This window comes from Ammospiza nelsoni, chromosome 1 (genome assembly GCF_027579445.1).
Source record: "Ammospiza nelsoni isolate bAmmNel1 chromosome 1, bAmmNel1.pri, whole genome shotgun sequence".
NCBI classification, from domain to species: Eukaryota; Metazoa; Chordata; class Aves; order Passeriformes; family Passerellidae; genus Ammospiza; species Ammospiza nelsoni.
Window position 1 is genome coordinate 82,845,876 of NC_080633.1, and position 21,980 is coordinate 82,867,855.

Below are 21,980 nucleotides of genomic sequence, written 5' to 3' on the forward strand. Positions count from 1 at the left end.
ATTCATGAGCTATTGAGCTTTCTGAAGAATCCCTGTAACTTTAATAGTACTACCACATTAGCAGCCTTTAACAGGTTTTCGTGCTGGTAGACACACATCAAAATACAATGTTTAACCTGGGAACACAACCTGTGATTTCCTGGATCACACCAGGGCTCAACAGGAAACTAAGGATGAAATTCCAAACTACAGCTCTCCTGATCCAGTACTTGGAAAAGTCAGAGAGCTAACAGTCCACGGAAGATTAGCAGGGAGTCCAGCGGCTCGCAAAGGCAGCAGAGTGTAGGACAATCCTTGCAGGAATGCCGCTGAACCAACCCCACGTGCTGCCCACTGTTTTCTGAAAAACAGTGACTCGCCCAGCAGTGCCGCAGCAGCGCGGCAAGGCCAGACCGCGCACGTCACCGAGCTGCTCCGTCAGATACGAACTGCGCGGCCACGGACCGGGGGAAAAAAAGCAAGAAACTTCAGTGCGCACACTGCTCACTATGTCATCAGTACATGGATAAACTCCTTAGATCCTCATTTAACCTGAGCTGCACACATGTCGGAGGTTCACCCTTCTGTAACTTAGAAGAACGTCTTCTTTCTGTCAGCAACCAGAAGAGCTTCACGCACCCCTCTGTGGCTTTAACATAGGCTGTGGCACCGTGCCTTGAGCCACGAAGCCATTCCCAAGCCACTTTTTCAACAGCTTGCGACTTGTCCAGAAGCATTGTAGGGCCAAGACAAATATAACAGCGAAATACAAACCCTCCGCCCCGCCCACCCGCTCCGCCCGGCCCCGGTGCCCCCCGAGCGGGGAGCGGGAGTACTTGCGCTGGAGGACGCGGTGACACGGACACGAATCCCGCTTCCAAGCAAAGCGCCAGTGCCAGCCCCCGTTGCGCGACTGCCCAAGGCGGTGGCAACGCGGGGAGGAGGCAGGGCCGGGGCGGGGGGCGGCAGCGCGGGGAGGAGGCAGGGCCGGGGCGGGCGGCGGGCGGCGCCGGAAGGTCCCGGCAGGCGCCGCGCTGCCCGTGATGGCTGCCGAGGTGAGGCTGCCGCCGTGCCCCGGTGCGGCCGGGTGCCCCCCGGGACCTAGCGGCGCGGCCCCGGCCCGCGGCAGCGGCACCAGCAGCAGCAGCAGTAGGTGCTGGGGCCGAGGGGGATGGAGGGGCCGCGCCGGTGCCGCCCCGACCGCGGGGGTGGCGGGCAAAGTCTCCTGTCCGTCTCCCGGAGTGTCCTTGCGGGAGCACGAGGCAGCCTGTCACACGGGGATCCGCTCCCAATGATCTGCTCTCTGTGCTCGTGCTCGGGGAGAGGGATCGTACCCATCTTTCCAGCCACCAAAAGGATTGGGGTTGGTGTTTTTCTGCATTGTAGTGACCCTGGTGGTTTTTCAGACTGCATATCTGTTCTTCTTCCCCTAGGTACCATTTCAGAACTCACTTGATTCAATATGGCTTTGATTAGCCGAAAAAGCTTCCAGCTGTATTCATCCAGCGCACCAGCGAGCAGGTCTGCTTTGATGACCCTAAGCAGAAGGTTGAACTTCATCAGTGGGCAGCACAAACCCCAAAACTGTAGCTCCGTGGCCAAGAGGATGATGTGTGCCAAAGATAAATCTCAGTATACGTTTCGTAGGAATAAACATGTACAACTGCAGATGCAGTCACTTTCTGCTAATGAAACTGTGCATCTTTGTGGAGATATGAGGAACTGTACTAAATCAAATAATGTGTGGATGGATGAACAATTATTTTTCAAGAGGTTAAATAGCCTTTGTACATCAAAAGAGATTTTATATTTTCTTAGCTCTCTAGAAGTCATGTCTGATACAATGGCCTCGGGAGCCCTGCAGAAGATTTCTGAACTTGAGGTAGATGACAATGGTCTTAAAAACCCTGCGCTGTTAGAGAATGAAGTTTTCAGGGCATTATGCTTCCAGTTTGAATTTGAATCCTCAAACCTATCAAACACGGGGCTGCTGAATGCCTTGCAGGCCTTGATAAGGCTGCGTATAGACCCGCAGAGTACGCTGATGACGAGCCTGCTTTCAGAGAGTGAGGAGCGGCTTGGCAGGGGACAGCTGACTGCTGAACATCTCTGTGCTCTTGGGGAGAGTTTGCTCGAGTTAGAAAGCCCCAGTTGTGCCACGCTGGAACAAATTGTGAACCACATGCAAGAAGGAGACATTAAGAGTTGGAGCCCCAGGGAAGTAGTGATGGTTTATAACATACTGGAAGTGACTGTGAGGGAAGGGAAACAATGGCAAAGCTTGCTAAACAGACTGAACAGTGTCACTTTAGGTGCAGTTTCCCAACTGAGCCCAAACTTTGTAAGTGAAATACTGAATTCACTGGTGGTTCTTCGTCAGACTCGGGCAGTTCTCTTAGTTACTGCACTGTGTAAGCATTCAGTGCAGCATGTTCCCCATTTCACAGATCATGAACTGGTAAATGTTCTGGAAGCTTTCCTATACTTTGGTCAAAAAATGCAAAATTTTACAGAGGCACTGGAAAGACATGTCCCCAGGTCCATCCACACTATGCACCCTCAAACAGTCAGCAAGGTCATGCAGTATTGCTGTGAAAAGACGATCCTTTCAAAGCCCATCTTTGATGCAGTGGCAGAAGGTTTCATTTCCAGTGCTGACAGACTTACCACTGACCAGATTGCTGCATATATTATCCCATTTGGGACCCTTAACTACCTCCCTCCAAGTGCTTCTTCCTTGTTTGGGAAGCTTGAAATTGTGCTGCATACCCGCCTGAGGCACTTTCAGCCTCACACCTTGCTGAACCTGCTGCACTCCTGTGTCCTTATTCAACGTTATCCGACAAATTTCCTGCCAAAAATATTTAGTCCCTATTTTCTGCAAAAGCTTCAAGGTAAGGGGCAGAATTTCTCCTGGGATGTTCCATGTTTCTTTCTATTATGGAGTTTGTCTCTTGTCAAGCACCTATTTGTTATCAATTTAATTTGTCAAATCAACAGTGACCTAATTGAAGTGGCTGGAAAATTGTGATCAGGAGGCCAAAGGCTGATGCTTCCTTGTCACAGTTGCCATTGTCTTTCATGTATATCATTTAGTTGAGTTGGACAATTGCACTGTACAGTTTTAAAACACAGACTTGAATTTTCTTAAAAGAATTATTTCAGTTAATCCTTCTGGTTTTCTAAAAAACAGTGACTTGGTGTTCCCTATGTTTGTCCTTGTCTTATACATGATGCTAGAACATCCCCCGTGTGGTAGCCTGTTTTTGGCTGTAATCATTGCATATTTCAGTGCTTTTGGACATAAAACTATTACGAATAACACATCATTTTGCGTTATTCTTTATTTGATACTAAAGCATTTTTAAGGTCATTGTAGAGAGAGGTAAGCTGTGCTAGAAAGATGACTGACTTAAAAAGATTTCAGCTAAGATTGCTCTACAAATAAAACTAAGCTAAAGTTTTCAAAGTGATTAGAAGTTTTGGTCACTTAATTTTTCAACAACATGGAATACCTGAAGGAGTTGATTTTTTCAAAGCAGATAAATCTCCAGAAATTATTTGGTATTATCCACAACTTGCAGATTAAAAAAAATAATTAACTATGAGATCCTGGGGTTATAACTTGGGGAAAAGTGGTTATAAGAAGGAGGTATTTATCTAATACCTCAACTAAAATTTATTCTTCTGTGTAGAATGTCTAGAATGTCATGCATTTTTTGGATGTTCTTTTTTTTTTGTGAAAAAATTTGACAGTTTTAACTAAGATCTTGCTAGCTTTGTATTTTTGTATTGATATTTCTGTAAATAATTTTCTCATTTTTCTACCTGTTTAATCTCATACTGATCTTTCTGTTAGTTTAAACAAATGCTGAGAATTTTAATGATTAAGTAGCTTTTCTGCACATCATACTGAATAGCTTTTCCTAACTTTTGCATTATGGTTTGTGTAAAGATACTTTATGGAAGGTGCACCTGAAAACCTGAATGTTGTTTTTTTCAGCTCAGCCACCTGGTTTGAACAGAGTTGTTATGTCCCAGCTAACCCAGCTTTTTCTGACTGTCACCCTGGAGTGCCCATTTTATGAGGTAAGTACATGTGAAACCAGAAGTGATGGTGACAAGAGGTGATAAGGTCATTAGCACCCTGCTTATACTTAGTTTCGTGTATTTCCCATAAAAAGCTTTGGAATTGGACAAACCAGTTTTCCTTGATGAAAATATGGAGCATTTCTACCTGATTGAATGACTTAATATATTTGTATGAATGGAAAGAGCTGTGCATTTCTCATGAACAGGATAGCATTGAAGCTTCCTGAGGATGTTCTGGTGGTTGTTTGGGTGATTTCAAGTTTCCAGCAAATCATACCTCAGACTGTGGATCTCTCAATAGACTTGGCTTTGAAATGCACAGAATACATTTTGCTATGTTAATATGAGATAATTACAAAAATGTTATCTCCTTTTTTTTATTTGGTTTTCTGTTCCTATCTAGGGTCCAAAACTCCTTTCCAAGTACCAGGTAAAGGCCTGTCCCACACCTCAGAGTTCTCTGGATGTTCACCTCTTTAAAAGGGTGAAGACAGGATTACTTGATTTACTGAAAAAAAGAATATATTTTGCATCAGAGGTATCAACACCATATTTCTATGTAGTTGGTAAGTATCATTTCTTTAGATTAGTTATTAAACATGTGTGTGTATGCTGCCAAAACTACAATTTCCTTTGTGGGCAGTCTAAATTCTGCAAATACAGAAAAAAGTAAACTGGGATACCAATTTCTGTAAAAGATCTGAAATTTGGGAACTTTAAATAAATAACTTTTAGAGTCAGAGAAAGGAAAATGGAGAGAAAAGCTCTGCAGATTGGTATTCAGGCAGCCAGTCTGCACTGAAAACAACTGCCTGTATTCTGTGTTTTTATTATCAGCTCCTTATCCATTAAGCAATTTGTATAATGTAGAGCAAAATGAGGCAATGCCACTCCCTGCTCTAGTGGTGAGTAGAGAAAGGAAGGTGGTCAGCTGTGTGCCCTGCTCTGCTGGGCTCCTCTCTCCTCAGCAAGAGGGGAGAGGAGCCTGGTCAGACAGGAGTAAGCAAAACTGAGTGTTGTGTGCAGCAGGAAACAGAAGGCAGTGATGAGGAAGGGCATGTGCCCAGAAGGGATGGGTGTTGAGGGAAGAGAGTCTTGGACGCCATGGATGTCAGAGAGATTTTAAAAAATAAAAAAGGGGGATGATTCCAAAGTTACTTTGTGTGTCAGCTTTCATGAGGACGTTGAAGCTAGCAGAGGGAGAGAGTGTATCTCTTCCCAAAGCCCTCAAAATTCCAGAGATCCTAGCTAGCACAGCAAATCACCATTTAACTGTGTTACAGTTTTGAATGGACTTGGAATACTACTTGGAATACTACATTGTTAGCATCATGAAAGGCTGAATTGTTACTAATTATCACTCATTTGTGTTAAGTCTATACGAATTTTGCCAGCCTCTGTGATTAAAAAAAATAATTGTGATAGTATTATAATTGTTTAATAAAGCAACTGTGAGAAGATGAGAATTACAGTAGAAAGTTTGTTGTAAGAAATGACATTTAATGTCAATTCTCTTTTTTCATGTACACAAGATATTGAGATTAAATTAGATGAAGAAGGTTTTGTATTGCCTGCAGCCCAGCTTGAAGAGGTGCACAGACGGTAAGAGAATAAAAGAAACCACTGGTAAAATGTTGATTTACACTAGGAAAGAGTATCCAGGGTGAAAAACTGGCTAAATTTAAGCTATTTGCAGTTTTGCCATTGACTTCAAAGTTCAGGTCTCTCACTGAACCCACTGGAAGAAGGACAAGATTAACAATCTCTTTGCTCATTGTTTTGCCACCTGACTATGCAGTGTCAGACAGTTGGTTTCTTTACTCAATGACAGAATCAAGTGATCCTTATTTGGATTAATCTATTTTGATATTCTGTAATTAATTTTCAAATTAAAACTAAATTCTAACTGAATATATTTGCACAGATTTAACAGATTTGAGTTCACAAATTTACTTCTGCAAGGAATCCTGAATAATAAGGCTATTTACTACAGATGCAGGTTGTTTTTTTTCATTGAGAAATACATAGGTGTTTAAAAGTTTATTAAACAAGGGTTACTGGGGAAAGCCTTGGATACAAAGTTAAGCAACCTGCCTGTGTGATAATTGTAACTGCAGTGTGAAGAAAGCAAGAGTCTTTGAAGAGGTTAGGTTTTCTCTTCTGGTTTAAGCTGAAACCAGGACACCTTCACATTTACAAGACTCAGAGGCTAATACAGCTTCTTTCCAAGAGCCCATGCTTAAGAATAAACTTCTTAAACATTTCAAGAATAAATGTTGTTTTTTTAAGAGTAGCTTTCATAAGTAAATAAATTCACAGTATACTTAACATACTGAAAATTTAAGCAACTTTTTAACAGTAGATATAAAAACCGTGGATTAACTTGATGGTATTTTTATCACCCAGAAGAAAAAATATTGTTATAATACATCCTACCAACCATATGTACAGATTTAACTTAAAACAGACGTAGCTTAAACTCAATTTGAACTCTAATGGATTTAACAGGTAAATTAGTAAGTTAAATGCATTTAGATGCTGAAATGTTTTCTAGCAGAGGCAAGTTTTTTTTCATTTTTCTTTCTAGAAGAATTCAAAACAGTTTACTAATCATAGCATTAAAAAAAAAAACCTCTCTTTAGCTTGCATGGTAATTTTTGTTCAGAGCAAATAAAAAAGCTTTTCAGATCAGTTTCACTAAGTTTCAGAGTTTCACCTCCACCCTTTAATTGAGTGATTTGAATTATCATGGACTAGATAACTCCCATCCTGCATCTGATTCAATGAGTTGTAAGAGGGAGGTATTGTCTCATGCTTAGGAACTACAGTAGTTGTGGTGATTAAAATAACTGATTGTTGTGGGTTTGTTGGGTTTTTTGGTTTTTTTTGATATTACACTTATGCTTAATTTTAGAATTGCCCTGTGTGTTGATGGTCAAAATAGATTTTGTGCTCATAGCCACAATCTGTTGGGAGAAGAAGCTATTAAACAGAGACATCTTCAGTTACTTGGTTATGAAGTTGTGCAGGTAAAGTCCAAAGACAGTGATTTACTTTTGCTCTAAGAAAACAAGCAAAAAGTTATTTCACAGTACTTTAAACTGTAGTTTCAATTAATTCCTAAAGCAGATTAGTTTTGTTCTCTCTATATTACATTCTCTCTGCCTAGTTTTTGCCTTTTTGAGGCTGTACAGAGCTACCATTTTCTTCCTTGGATCGATTAGTGTATTCTGTCTGTGTTTTTTGCCACATAGTTGCTGTATAGAAGGGTACTTCTCTTCCGTGATTAAGATTGAAATCTTGAATTAAAGAAAAATGTAAGAGTTCATTAGAATTGAAATTTTTAATTAAATCCTTTTTTAAAAGATTTGGAGTTTAAAAAGAGGAGTTAAAAAAGCTGATTTGTATCAGTTATGAAAATAATATTTTCACAATATTATTTTCACAACAGAGTATAACCTTTATTTTGACTGTTGAATTAATAGAGGTATATTTTTCTTGAAACATACTTTGAATGAAAACTATTCGTTTCTTGAGATTTTATTTTTCACTTATCATCACGTATTACATAAGCCTAACTCCATAATATTTAGCTTAGTTTAAACTGCAATAAATATCACTCTTTTTATTTTAATAGTAATCTCTCTTCAGGTAATTTATAGATCAATAGTACATTTAGGATTAAATCTTTAGTTTTAAAACAAAATAAGTATTTAATGTGTAGTTTTGCAACTGCTTAATGAACATCAGTCTTACCCAATTGTTTATTAAAAGGTATTTTCAACAATCATTTCTGTTTTGTTTCCAGATTCCATTTTTTGAGATAGAAAGTCTACAAAATACCAGAAAAATAGCAGATTATCTACACAAAAAAATCTTTCCTTGTACATAATGACTCAGCAACTGACACTGGAGAATACTACTAGATAACAGGCTGACCTTCTATACTACAAAGTGTAAATTTTGTGCATGGAAGAAAAACTATTTTTTCTAAGTAACTCCACCTCACAAAATGTGAGCTTCTGAGTGTGAAACCTTCCAATATTTGGAACAATTGACATGTAAAGAGTAATAAAGAGCATCGTATTTTCTTAAGATTTGTGTCAATATTTATTACAAGTTTACAGAGATAGGTGCCAGACAGACAGACAGTGCTGCTTTTCTCTTGTGTTTTTAACTGGTTCTAATTCACAGCTGCCAACGGCCACGTCTGACTGTTGAAGAATACTGGCCAGTCTGGATCTAGAGAATATGCCTATAGAATACCTACTATTCAGAGCTTTTCTTGACAGTATAAAAAGAAATTGTGCAATTTACTTAATGCTGCTCACTTGATTTCCCAAGTGTTTCATAAAACTAAAATTTTAAGTAGTTGCAGAAACAGTATTGGCTTATTGGTTTTACTTAAGAGATGCAGAGTGCTGTTCAATAAATAGCAATGCCTTACAGAAAATGAGAAGATTTTTAATAAAAAGGATTTGCTTCATTTTATAAAGTAACAGCTGCCACAGGATATGGACTTGTACAACTGTCTCTGTGGGGCCACCCAATGTTCCAGATATATTCTGTTTGTCGTTTTGCCTTTGGTGGCAGTTTTAGCTTAACTGTCTAAATGGGGTCATGTATGTGCTCCAGAGTTCCTCTGGGTTACAGAAACTCTATGCTCTGAAGCTCAGAAGAACTATGTCCCATGGCAGCCCTTTTTTATGTATGAATAGAAATTCGGGAACTGAGAACCAGTACCCACTTCAGCCAGAACAAGTGCACTAACTTGAGCCAGTATATTGCTTTGCAGATGATGAAGGGAAAACAGGAAACCTTTAGTTCTGATTATATAATGGATTCTCGATGAACTGCCATGTAACACATTTTCTTGTTAACTTGTGCTTCATCTCTGTGTGGAATTATGGAGTTACTATTTATGACTAGCAAAGCAGAATTCCCAGCGTTACCTAGTTTGACTTTTCACTGTTGTTTTGATACACAAAAAATGGTGAAACTTTCACATAATTTATATTTTGTATATTTCACCAGTAGATAGAGAATGTGGCCAGTTTTTCCTTCCAATAATTTGTGAGTTGCAGGTGTCTGTCAATTGCCCCAACAAGCTACTGGATGCAAAATCCAGATGCAGAATATGCTTTACATTGTATACACTGTCCATTCTGGCCATGTTAATTTGTTGCATGTATAAAACTTCCTCACAAGTAGTAGGTCAACACTGACAGGTGAGGGAGCACCAAAAGGTGCTTTCCAATGTGTAATAGTAAGATCAGAACATCATTAACCTAAGAATTTGTCATTCTAGCAAGAAAGAAGGAGAGTTGAAATGGCTTTGCAAACGTTTATAAGGAACTTACCACTAATACAGAAGAAATTGTCAGGGTGTTATTCTGACACTGAGCACTGAAGGAAGAAGTGAACCATTCAGAACTGAATGGGAAACAAGTAGTGGGAGGAACAACCTGTGAAAGACCTTCCTAAGTGAGTAAAGATGAGAAGGGTGTGACATAAGCAAGGAAATTATTTCGGAAAACTCAAACTGGTGTTAGGATGTTTGTGGTGGAAGTGATGCCTATTTCTCATACAGGCCAGAAGGTGGTGGTATTCTCTAACAAATTTGATTTCCAATAGTTTTTCAAACACAGATGGTCTGTAAATATAGTAAGGCTACTTCAAAAAAGCAATTTGTACTGACTGTCCCAAAGTAAAAATAACCTGCTAAGAATATGGCCATATTCCATCTCATTCTTCACTGGTATAACTTTGGTACTGATTTTTGGAAAAGCATTGTGGTATTAGAAAACATTTCCTTCTCCCTTTGTTCTTACTATGATTCCTTTCATTTAATGCTGCTGAATTTGTTTAGTGAAGCAATTATTTTTGGAAAGAAATGTAGCTATTAATGTCCTTTTGTCCATAGCGCATTGAGTGTAGAAGAACTGTGTCGCAGACATCATTGCATGAAAATCCTTTCCTTGGGATTTTTTTCCTCCTGAGAAGCTGTGAGGCCTCAGGGACAAAATGTAAATAATGGTTATCTGCTGCTGTGGAATGCAACAGGTGCACCTGTGATTGGTCTCATTTGCTTGTTTGTAATTAATGGCCAACCACGGCACAGCTGGCTCTCTCTCTGTCCGAGCCACAAACCTTTGTTATTCATTCCTTTCTATTCTTAGCTTAGCTAGCCTTCTGAGAACCTTTACTTCTATTCTTTTAGTATAGTTTTAATGTAAATTATATCATCAAATAATAAATCAAGCCTTCTGAAATACGGAGTCAAATCCTCGTCTCTTTCCTTATCCAAAGACCCCTGTGACCACCGTCACAGAACTGCAGGTCATGAGTAATGAAAGTAACAAACACCTCTCAGAATGGGCAGCTCTATGTGCTCTGCTTCTCACATCAAGCCAAACAAGTGCTATTGATTGCCTAATTTACTAGTTTTTCAGGTCCCATATTTAGAAGGTTTTTGTTTCTCTTTTTTTTTTTTTTTCCACTAGGTGTCTCACTGCATTTACCAATGACACAGATTTCCTGTGTCTAAATACCTGACAAAACCAGTGTCAGTAACAGCTGAGGACTTCCAGTCCTTTTCCTGGTATGATCAAGCTGGCTGTTCCTTTCTGAACGATACTGCTTCAGCCTTAAATAACAACAGGATCAATGGCTCTTGAGAACCAAACTGATGCATATTCTGCAGGAGAAACTCCTGAAATTACCTTAAAATTTAAGTACTGGATTCTGTGGAAGTACAGGCCATCAAATGTTTAATCAGATTTAGACATTTGTACTAAATATGCTTTTTAAATGGCTATTGCTCAAATCCTTTTGGGTTTTTTTACCCTTTCTACTAAATTATTTAGTGCTCGTTCTGCTGGTATTCTTAGTCTATGTTCCAATTTTTTTCAGATTCGATACAGAACCAATGATGATTTTTCTTGTTAAATCAGTCAGATGCCATTCCTAGAGTAGGTCAGTGAAATTAATGTCTGAATTCAGCTAAACCCAGATTTTGTCTCTTCAAATGCCAAGTGCTCAGAGGTTCCTTTTAACTCGAGTTCCACTTGAAGTCTAGTGAAGCTGCTAAGCACATAAACCCATGCATTTTTGAAAATTCTGAGCTGAATATACATTTCAGCTGTTGCATACATAAAACAAGGTCTCACAATTCTCTAGCAACTCTGTAAGGATTGAAAAATCTGTGACTATTGATACCTTGAAGGACAAGCTTGTATACAATGTTAGGTCTGTGAATGGTTATGTAGCTGCAGTGCCCAGAACTGCAGACACAGCTTTTGATCCAACAGGTCTTGTTCCCAGCGTTGCTGCCTAAAAAGTTCTTGTTGGTGCTGCTCCTTATGAGATTTTTATGAGAATGTAAGGAGAAGACATGCATTTGAATTAGCATGAGAAAAAGTGCAGCTGCTATTTCACCCTATTTTTTAATCCAGATAATTCTCAATAAATAAACTGTAGAGGAAAAGGCAAAAGCACCATATTGCTTTTCAAAGTGCTGGTTTATTTTTTTCCCAAATAAATGTTGCTGGTGATGACAGACACGAGAGATTTCCCATGGATCCAGGCCTGGAGAAGGTTTTTAATGAGCGAGGCGGCTGCTTTCCCCATAGATTGCTGCGTGCAGGCTATGAACCCTGGCATGCTCTCTGGTTGGTGGGTCTAAGAGCTTATCTATGCGCTTCCCATACTCTGAAGATGTCAGCACAGGAACAGTTCTTGCCATTTCCTGTCAAAACACAAAAGTTGCCTTAGGAGAAAATCAGAAGGTGAATAAAAAACATGGCAGTTTTCTATTGCTAAATGTACTGTGGCCAGGGGTAAAAGAACTGACACAACTGTACAGCATCTGCAATATGCATGTGTATTTATTTAGCACCCTTACTGTTCTATCCCTGCTCTCGTTTTTTTATGTTACTTTTATCTTAGTAAAACATGAATGTGTCACTAGATGACAAGATGATAAGAGACAGAGCTGTGGACCGATAATTTTTTTACACAAATACATACACACGTGATTACCATGTGATTACTGGGTAACTAAATGCTTGAAAAGCACTGATTTTATTTTTATTTTTCTCGTGCACTGAGTTGCATGATTCTTTTGAAAAACAGGAGAGATTTGTGCCCCCTGTTACAGGAACACCTACCCTCCTTGCACAATTCAGTGAAAGCACAGCATGAAAAAAATCAAAGTCTGAAGAAAAACCCTGAGCAACCACTAGCCCAGGCAAGCTTTTCCAGAAGGAAATAAAGCATATACTACTTTATTTCTGCACAATGAAAGGTTTTACTAAAAATACTTATAGCTGAAAGATTACAGAAATATCTGCTTTGCCATGATGGAAAGTGGACTTGATGAAAAACAACCTGACCAAGAAAAGATTTTAAGCTTGTTCTTATTAAGCTGCACTTTAAGTGGCTGTGCAATCACTATCTGCAATCTGCAGTTCCTTCCTGCGTCAGAGCAACAGGGAGCTACGGAGTCAGAAGGGAAAGACAGGATTTGTTTGTTTTTCTTTCCCTAGCCAAAGGTCTCAGATTTATCAGGCTGCTTGTATATTTGCACACAGACCAACACAATAAGCCTTGGTCTGCAATGTGTTTTTCTTGTCTTATAATAGACATAGTATCTAACAGGCAAATCAAAATGCAGATGCCACCATAGTTCAAGTGCAAGCAAATTACTACCTTGCTACAACAGACACAAGCGTGAGCAAATCAGCACCTATGTCCTTCAAGGATGCTGGTGGGAGCACAGATTGGTGGGATCTCATAGCAGGGCAGTCAGCTATGACACATTTCTAGCCTCATGGCCAGAACCTGAGGTTCCTGGAAAGATGCTGTAAACACTTCTTAAAAAACAAACAAACAAACAAACAAACAAACAAACTAACTAACTAACTAACTAACTAACTAACCATCCCACTCAATACAAAAGCTCATTTCAAAACAACCATTGATCTCCCAGTTCTCCTGCCCACCTTACTCCACCCTAATAAAACCTATTCAGTACACCAACTTTTAACCCCAGCAGAATGAAAATCAAGTAAAGAAGACTGGCAGGCAAAATTAAGATAATTTCCTCCCCTGCCCTAGTTGTGGATAAATGCTGAAAAATGAGAAACTAAAAAATCTTTGTACCATTAAGAAAGACTTTGCTAGAAATTCGGGGTTTACAGTGCTAATGTAAGTAAGCAGCAGTATGTAATTCCAACAGTTTGTGTTCCTTTTAAATAAATAAGTTTATTTAAAATCAGTTTTCAGCATCCTTGGTAGCACAGTGCTGACTGTGCACACTGGCATTTCATCTCTGTGGGTTTGGCATTCAGTGGGTTTCAGATTTTCCAACAGTTGGCTGGGAAGCATCCTGCTGCCCGCCCTCGCAGTGTGTAATTCTAGCACTGTTAGCACTTGCAATCAGCAATGGCAGCCCTGAGCACACACTCCACTGCAGTCACTCAGCTGCATGTAGCTAAACTGAGTATCTGTCACTGTACTCTTGAATCCCCTGGATGCAGCCCAGGAAATAAGGGGCTTACTTGCAGTGGTTTGCTTTTTTCTAGCTCAGGTAAAGCAGTGTGCTGTGGTGGGTACAGTCTGTGTTCAGTGTTGAACTAGAAAGATGTCAATTGTATTTCTATTTATTATATTTTATAATTTAGTTATTATTACGTAAAACCTGAGAGGGCCACTGTGATAAAAATGAGTCGAGTATGTGATCTGCACTTAGTTATGGTTACAGTGTTGGGTGCCATGACATGCAGGAGGATCATGTTGTAGTATTAAGTAACTGTGGGTTTGATGTGTATCCATGCTAATTAAAGGGCTGGATTAAGGGACACCTGTTTGGACAGTCCCTTGTGTGCACTGCCCAGCACAGCTGGTATGAATTCTGGCCCATATAAGTTTACTCTAGGAAGAAAGCCAATAGGAAAGTGAGTTTTGTTGATACAAGAGCTCAGTAAAAAGCTGTGACTTTATATTGATGAACTTTCTACACAAATTTCCCACTTGAAAAGTATGCTTGGTACGAGGGAGGTTGTCTTTGTTTTGTTTAAATAAAAAATTTAATTTCTAATTGGAGTAGTCATTTACACAGATACACAGATTTGCAGTTGAATTATTAGGCATGAGCAGGTGATGCTAATGGGCACTCCTGGGATTCCTTTGGGAGCATCTAATGCTTCCTGCACTGTCTGATAGAATTGAAGGGCATTATGGCTACACACTTGCACAGAAATGTCTGGCATATATAGCTGCTAGTGAGACGAATCCCAAGCAGTGGGCTTTGTCAGAAAAAAAAAATTTTACTGCACAGAAATTAGAGCAATTTGAACTCTTGTGTCATTCTTCCTTCTTCCTTCTCCATAACCATCAAAGCAGGCAGCCATCCCTACATCCCCAGCCTACCCATCACTCTAATATCCCATGAACTCATTGGGATTTTGAGGTCGTTATTACACAGTGGTTACACTTCATTTGATTTATGACAGCCTCTGCCTCTGTGTGCAGTTTTGTGTGTGTATGCATAAATATAACCATATACAGAGTCAGTTGTATGTATGTCTATTATTCAGACGCTGCATGCAAAAATACATCCACATACATTTATCATATATATTATAGTATTTCTGCTTCCAAGGGAGTATTTACCTAGTGGGCTGCACATCAAACCCAGATTCTGCTGGCCTCAAGTACTTGCCCATCCTTTCCCAGGCATGCCCATGTGTTCTGATTGACCACACCTTTGCACTAGCTCCCTTTGAATTTCCTTCCTGCAGGGCCATCTGGTATAGGTTTTCCTAACAAACTCACCAGCTTCAGACACTTGGGCTTTCACAGAAAATGCTGACGTAGAGAGGGGGGGTGTCAGAGGACAGTAGTGAAGTCATGGCCTCTGAATCCAGTCCTCTTAGGGAAAAGAGTGTTTAAGCACCACAGAAATAACTGCAGAACCACCTGAAGTACAACTCTTGAGGAGCACAGATGGTTCAGAGTACACCCTGCACTCTGCAAGAGAGGATTTGCCTCTTCCCCCTAGCTTTAACTTGCATATGTCTTGTCACCTGGAAATCTTCAGGATATGAAAGAGCAAGAGCTAATTTGGGTGTCTTCATGGGATAATGCTTTCTCCTAAACCTGCAGGCTGAGGTCCTCCTTCCAATTCCTTTCTTACAATATGGGCTACATTAGAAAGGGTTAAACAATGCCTAGAGCCTCCAGTCATGTCAAAAAGTACAAAACATCTTAAGCAAAGATAATTATGAATTTACCAAAGAGTTACCTCCTCATTAATTTTAAGGCCACGAGCCTTTGCATGTTTTCTGTCACATCGTGGAAGATATTGGTCGTAATCGTCTGGCATTCCAAAAGCAGCATCATAGGTGAAAAAATCTCCTGTCTTGAGAAAAGGGGAAAATGGCTAATTCACATAATTGCTTTACTTTAGAGATTACAGAATACATGTAGTTAAATCAATATCTAAATAGTGCATATATTGCATTAGATGATGACAACTGTAATATTACTGAACTCAATAGGAAGTTTGGGCCAGTCCTTTTGAATAGTTTGCAAAATTACCTAATGGCATGTGGTATCATTTATTAACTTTGTTCAGCTCTGATATATCCCCTGTGCCAATTTACTTCTTTCCCCTCCGCCCTTGTAATCTGTTGCAATGTTGGAAATTGATCTGATCTGTTTTATTTTTCTGCACTTAATATTATCCTTCCTAAATTTGTGTATTTGTCAAATGATCTGGCACAAGTATGTAAAAGCAAACCAGGAACTTTCAAACAGACAAAGGTACCCTGTACTGTAAACATAATTTAATTTCTGATTAGAGCAGAATTGAGAAATGTGCTACAGAGGTAATCCTGTGATCCAGTGGTATGCATGACACACATATGTCAGACATTAAAATAAAGCACACTCCAAGCCATAATATTATTGTTCAACTGTTGTTCAACTGCTTCCAAATAAGCAACATAAAAGATCTGCTCTTCTAACAAAGGCATTTGTGAAAACCAGTCAACAAGTTTTCATAAATGGAATCAAAGCAATTTCAAACCTAAAAAAACTTTTCAATGAAAAAAAAAAAAAAAACAAAAAGAAAATCCCCTACTGAAATATGCTGCCTGTTGTAACTGAACTTCATTAAGGGTTGATATTCTGTTAAAAATATCAATCATCATTGGCTTTGAGCATGGCTGACTAAAAGAATGGTGCATTTTGTTTGGCCCTTTTTTGTCCTCTAATTTTACAGTGTGTCCAATTGAACCTTTTAAAATCTCATGTACTTTGAGAGTTTCAAACTACAGTGGTATTCTCCAAATAGAGTCAAGTCATGGCAGGTCAAGAAGGTTATCATAGTTCCCTTAGAATGAAACCATAGTTAAGAGCACTAGTGAGACACTGCTGTAATTTCAGGCTTTGTTTGTAAATGTATCTCCAATACTTGGTTCTGCCTAGAGCAAAGATTATTTTGTATTTAACCTATCTACCCCTTCACTACTCAGAAACCATTGAGCTTCAAAGGATTTCAGGCATGTTCAAGAGCACCCTGCAATGATTTTTCATCTTCATGATTATTTCCATGCTTCCTTGCTTCTCCTTTCCTCCCCACACTACCAGTTTCATTCAGTGAGCATTTAATTTGTACTCACCACCAGAAATGTTGTTTGCTCTTTGCTGGTATTCATGTGGCATTATTTGTTACTTGTTTCAGAGTAAGAAAGAGTAAGTGTCATCTGTTGCTCATGTCAGAGCAGAGAATTCATCCTTTCTGGAACTCGCAGTCAGCCAACCTATTATATCAAAAACTAGCTCTGTCCCAGGTATCTGTTTAAGATTTTCTGCCAGATTTGTAGAGACAACACTTCTTTGCTCAATAAACTGATAACTTTCTGCTGCTGTTTCTCTTTGCTGTAAATGATAACTTGGTTGGCCTGGGTGGTGGTGGTGGTGGCAGCAAGCTGTTTCTTAAACCCATCAGAGCAAGTGAGTCACACAGAGCTGATGATAAATGTGCACTCAGGGTAGGCATCCTCTGTGTACTGCTGCTAAAGCTAAATGCTTTGCAAGCATTCATTAGTATTCCAGACACACATAAAATAGGTAATAGCTTTCTCCACATCTCAGAAGAGGAAACACCAGGCACACTGGCTACAGTAACTTATGTAAAGCAATCCAGGGAACAACTGTCAACCAAGGGATTAAAAGGCAGGAATTTCTGGCTTCTGGCCATGCAATGAGCCCATCTTCTTCCTATTTCTCTGCTTCAGTCTCTCATACATGGTTGGTTTTAGGTATTTAAAAGGAATGAGATTATTTTGCTCTATAAATAAAAATATTCAAATTATCTAATTCCTAAATTTTGCAGAAGAATGAGTTGAATCTGCTTCCTCCCCTATGGCCAAGGCCTGGGCTGTAAAGAAACCTATTAAACAGCTGTCATCACTTTTTGTTTCCATGCCACTGGAGCAGATTTTTTCACAAACCAGGCTGTTGTGAGTGTGAAAGCAGACTAGGAAAGCTCTGCCATAGGGCTGCTAATTCTATGCAGACTGGTGAGCTCCACCAGCTCCAAGAACACCATGCCAGCCCTCTGACCTGCCCTTACCTTCCCTCTTGTTGTGCTCTCCCTACTGTTTTGTGAAGGATGGCACCAACTGTGCCTGCTCACCTTTGGGTCAGATCACCCTGCCAAGGCAATGCTGGAATCAACACAAAAGAGTCACAAGAGAAATCTTCTTGTCTTTTAGCAGAACCACCTGGTCAATGCAGGAAATTTGCTGTTCATTCAATACCCAGCACAGTGCTCTGGTCTGTACTCTGCCCACATCCCAGGGACACAGGACCTGCCAGCTCCCACAAACCACCAGTGAGTGCTGCCCAGTACTTGGTGCATTCAACAGCTTGTCATTTGCATGAGGAGAGGACTCATGGGTTGTATTTATTGTTATAAACTGCCATAGCATTGCTATGTTAAATTGACATAATAGGCATTTCAGAACTTTTTTATGCTTTTTTTTTTTTTTTTGAGAAAAAAGCCAGTTAACTTCAATGTCTCATATGACACTTCATAGAAAAGTTCACCACCCAGGAACTGTAGCTCAGCTGAGGCAGAATGTGTAAGATTGTTCTCATTTCTGATTTTAAATATGAGGACAGAATGAGAAGCAATGCAGCAGAGTGAGGAGTGAAGCTCCCTGCCAGCACACTTGAGTTACCACACATTGAGTGGCAGTGTACCACCTTCAGAAGCATTCAGTTACAGAGGCATATATTATGTCTCTGTAACATACATATGTTACTGTTTTGAGTAGCTCTAGTGATTTTATTAAAGCTGACCATGCAGAAAATTCATGCAATGCACATGGAAAATCTTTTCCTTCAAATGAGAACAGAGAAGTTTCTTATTAAAGTATTCCCAAGAGTGTGTGTTACAACAAAATCCACTGGTGCTGCATCAAACCCGAGTGACAGATGATGCCTTTCCTAGTGTTCCTCCTAAAAATGCCTCACATTTCATTGATACCAAGTGGCCTATTCATCCTCAATCCTTGGGAAGTAATGTCTCTGCCTTTTCTTGTTATCCAGTGAAAGACCTTACCCTCATTTGTCATCCACAACTAGCAAACACACTTTGCAAAGGCCTCTGATGGTGACTCTTGTTATTTTGGCATTAGATAGCATAGTAATAGAGATTTATGTCCCACATTTCTGTATCAAAAAAAAAAAAAAATTTTCACTGTGAGTGTGGTGAGGAACTAGAACAGGTTGCCCAGAGAAGCTGTGGATGCCTTACCCCTGGAGGTGTTCAAGGCCAGGCTGGATTGGACCTGGTCTAGTGGAAAGTATCCCTGCCCATGGCAGGGGGTTGGAACTGGATGACCTTTAAGATCCCTTCCAACCATTCCATGATGCTATGACAATTTTTTGGCACCTGTCTGACCAGGTCGCTCATGGTGAGGACGGAGCTCTGCACCAGGTCCAAGCAGAGGGTCTACACTGCTCAGACACCCACGGTGAAAGCTTGTCCCTGCGCTGCTCCCCGTCTATCCCGGCTCACTCCATTCACCCCCTCACCTTGTGCGGCCGGTTGAAATAGCTGAGCTCCGGAGGCCCTTCCCATTTGGGCGGGACGAAGCTGAAGGCGGAGAAGGAAGCGAGGGCAGGCCGCCTCCTCCCCGGCGCGTTGGCGAGCGCCTCCTGCGCCAAGCGCGTCCCGCTGGCGGCCATGCTGCCCCGCCGCCGTTACCCGGCAGCGCCCTGGGCACCGCCCGGCCCGGGCAGCACGGCCGGAACCGCCCCGGGGCTCGGGGACTCCCGCGGGGCTCTGTCAGACATGAAGTGTGGGTTTCTGGACACCCGATAGCGGAGTTTTGGTCTCAGTCTTATGCAGCGACTCCAGCTCCCTGGTCCTTTGTGTCCTTGGAAGCTGGGGATGAATGTTAAAGCAAAGCGTAGCCGAAGGGTAGTGTCTTTTTTTGCTGTGACAGCTTGCACTAGGCCCCAAATCCCCCTCCTGGTGGGCAAGTTGAATAAAACCACACCACAGCATGGAATTCCCGCCAAAATAAGGAGCTAGTGTCATGAGGACCTTGGACTTCTCCCTTGGGATAGTAGCTCACCTACTCGGGCACAGGCTTTTACACGCTTCTTGGGCTCTGTCAGGCTTGATGCTGTGACCACTGCCCTGGGGAGCCTGTGCCAGTGCCCAAACACCCTCTGGGTGAAGAACCTTTGTATAATATCCAGCCTAAACCTCCACAGACTCAGCTTTAGGCCCTTCCCTTAGGTGCTGTCGCTGGTCACCACAGAGAAGAGATCACTGCCTGTCCCTCCTCTCCCCCTCATAAGGAAGCTGTAACTGCAGTGATATCTCCCTTCAGTCTCCTCCAGGCTGAGCAGACCGAGTGACCTCAGATGCTCCTCATATGACTTCCCCTCCAGACCCTTCACTGTCTTTGTTGCCATCCTTTGGATGCTCTGTAACAGCTTTATGTCCTTCTGAAATTGTGGCACCCAAACCTGCCCCCAGCACTTGAGATGAGGCCGCCCCAGCTCAGAGCAGAGCAGGACAATTCCCTCCCTTGCCTGGCTGTGATGCTGTGCCTGATGCACCCCAGGACAGGGTTGGCTCTCCTGGCTGCCAGGGCCCTGCTGACTCATGTTCACCTTAACATCCACCAGGACCCCTCAGGTCCCTTTCCATGGCACTGCTTTCCAGCATCTCATTCCTTGAGTTGTACATACATCCAGAGTTGACCCATCCCATGTGCAGAATCCAGCATAGAATGCTCAGCCATTTCAGGCAATGCAATTCAAAAATTCTCTCATATACTTACTTGTGTTGGGAACACTGAAAATAGGTCTTCTGAGTATAAATCTCAGACTGATTGTAAAACTGCTCTGCCCTAGTAGCACCTGGCTCCTAGTTTTAATGTTCACCCCATGGTTATCCTGGTTTAATACATATATGTCACTATGCCCATGCTGCTTCTTCTGTGGTTCTTAGGGATCTCTGAGTGGCTTGGTTTAGTTTACCTTTGTTGTCTGTAACCACAGGTGTAGAGCTACAGTCCCATAGGCACAGCATTACTGTTATTAATGCTACCAGTAGCTTTTGGTAAGCACTTTCACCATAGCACTCTCCCAGGCATCTTGAATTTTACCAAACATCCAAAATTTATTTTAAATCCCCCAACTTTCAGAGTACTAGAAATCTTCACAAGTGATTGTTTCAGGCATCTTGGAGCCAGGCAATAATTCAGGCCTACAAAAGTATTGTCCCTGTGTAGCTGCCACTCTCCCTCTATAAATCTACTGAATTACACAGACTCCAGCTTCTTTGCAAGTGTAGCATGGAGGCTTTATAATCTGCAGACTGGTGTGGTGGTTTTTTTTAATCATTAGTGACAATTTCCATCTGCTTATCTAATAATGTCCCTCTACAATTAAGATCCTGTTCTTTCTGTAGCATGGGCCAAATTAGCACAGTGTAAGCGAGCAGTGGAATTGAAAATCCAACAGCTGCCTTGCATCAGCTTCCTAAGCACAGACCTGCTTGCCACTGTGCAAGTGCTTTTCTGTAGTTTAGTCCGAGCACAGAGAGATAGCAAGCCCATTTATAAAAAGCAACTCAGCTGAAACTGCAGCTATAAATAGAGCCACAAGAAACTGTTCACCAGAGATACCAACTAAGCTAGGCAAGAGCTCTGAAGTCAGATATGAAATATTTCTCTCCAGTTTTCTTTCCACCGTTCTCATGTAGCTCCATTTTATTAACATTGAATTGATGGAATTAAATTGAATTACAGGATCTGGATGCAATACAAATTGTCAAAAATACTGCTAAGATTTGCCATACCACCACTCCCCCCATTCAAAATAATTTTAAAATTGCTTTTTACTTAATTTTTCCTTCCCAGTGAAGGTATAAATCCTTTTAAAATAATTTGAAACTTACAAAGGCTTTTCTTCCTGGTCACCTTTTGCAGACTCCCCAAAAGCAGGATGTGAATGCCCAGGGAGGTTTGTCCCAGTTGCCACTAGACTTTATTAATATGCTAGTGTTAAGTGTATGTTCATGTTATAAAATAGCATGGAAGGTCAGTGTGTTTCCTTAATAACTTCAATATGAACATGTAAACAATGGAGCAATTTTAGTCTATATGGTTAAAACTATGTATTCAAATACAGCTGAACTAAGAGACCCAAGTGTTAAAAGTTGCTTTAAATTTGGTGTCTTGGATGAGAAGTTCAATTGCTGCCCTTTTGGAGAGTAGTAATACCCCCCCAGGTTCCACTGCTAAGGTGTCTGAGTTTTGAACATATTGGTATGTACTTTTATAGCCATAGTGTGTCTCAAAGGCAGGGTCACT

At 40.9% G+C, this 21,980-nt stretch overlaps 3 protein-coding genes across 5 annotated transcripts in view; 1 reads left to right on the plus strand and 2 right to left on the minus strand.

The window, feature by feature from the left end:
* Positions 1–934, minus strand: part of MTRR (5-methyltetrahydrofolate-homocysteine methyltransferase reductase) — a 28,601-nt gene extending 27,667 nt beyond the window's left edge. The window contains exon 1 of one of the 2 annotated variants that reach the window (XM_059485015.1): positions 816–934. The gene's annotated coding sequence lies outside the window, so the exon portion shown is untranslated. The remainder of the gene's footprint in view (positions 1–815) is intronic. The other variant, XM_059485006.1, reaches the window with a different exon arrangement.
* Positions 935–1,000: 66 nt separating this feature from the next.
* Positions 1,001–8,166, plus strand: FASTKD3 (FAST kinase domains 3). 2 transcript variants are annotated; one of them, XM_059478430.1, is made up of 7 exons: positions 1,001–1,034; positions 1,413–2,873; positions 3,983–4,068; positions 4,475–4,637; positions 5,604–5,673; positions 6,986–7,100; positions 7,880–8,166. In XM_059478430.1, the coding sequence occupies exons 2-7, from the start codon at positions 1,442–1,444 to the stop codon at positions 7,961–7,963; spliced, it is 1,950 nt and encodes a 649-aa protein (XP_059334413.1). In that variant the 5' UTR covers positions 1,001–1,034; positions 1,413–1,441; the 3' UTR covers positions 7,964–8,166. The 2 variants fall into 2 exon arrangements, with proteins under 2 accessions (XP_059334413.1, XP_059334407.1); XM_059478424.1 differs by lacking the exon at positions 1,001–1,034 and adding an exon at positions 1,036–1,128.
* A 3,410-nt stretch (positions 8,167–11,576) lies between these two features.
* Positions 11,577–19,335, minus strand: CFAP90 (cilia and flagella associated protein 90). The gene is made up of 3 exons (XM_059477079.1): positions 19,183–19,335; positions 15,377–15,493; positions 11,577–11,818 (listed from the first exon to the last, which is right to left on the minus strand). The coding sequence occupies exons 1-3, from the start codon at positions 19,333–19,335 to the stop codon at positions 11,672–11,674; spliced, it is 417 nt and encodes a 138-aa protein (XP_059333062.1). The 3' UTR covers positions 11,577–11,671.
* Positions 19,336–21,980: the final 2,645 nt, after the last annotated feature.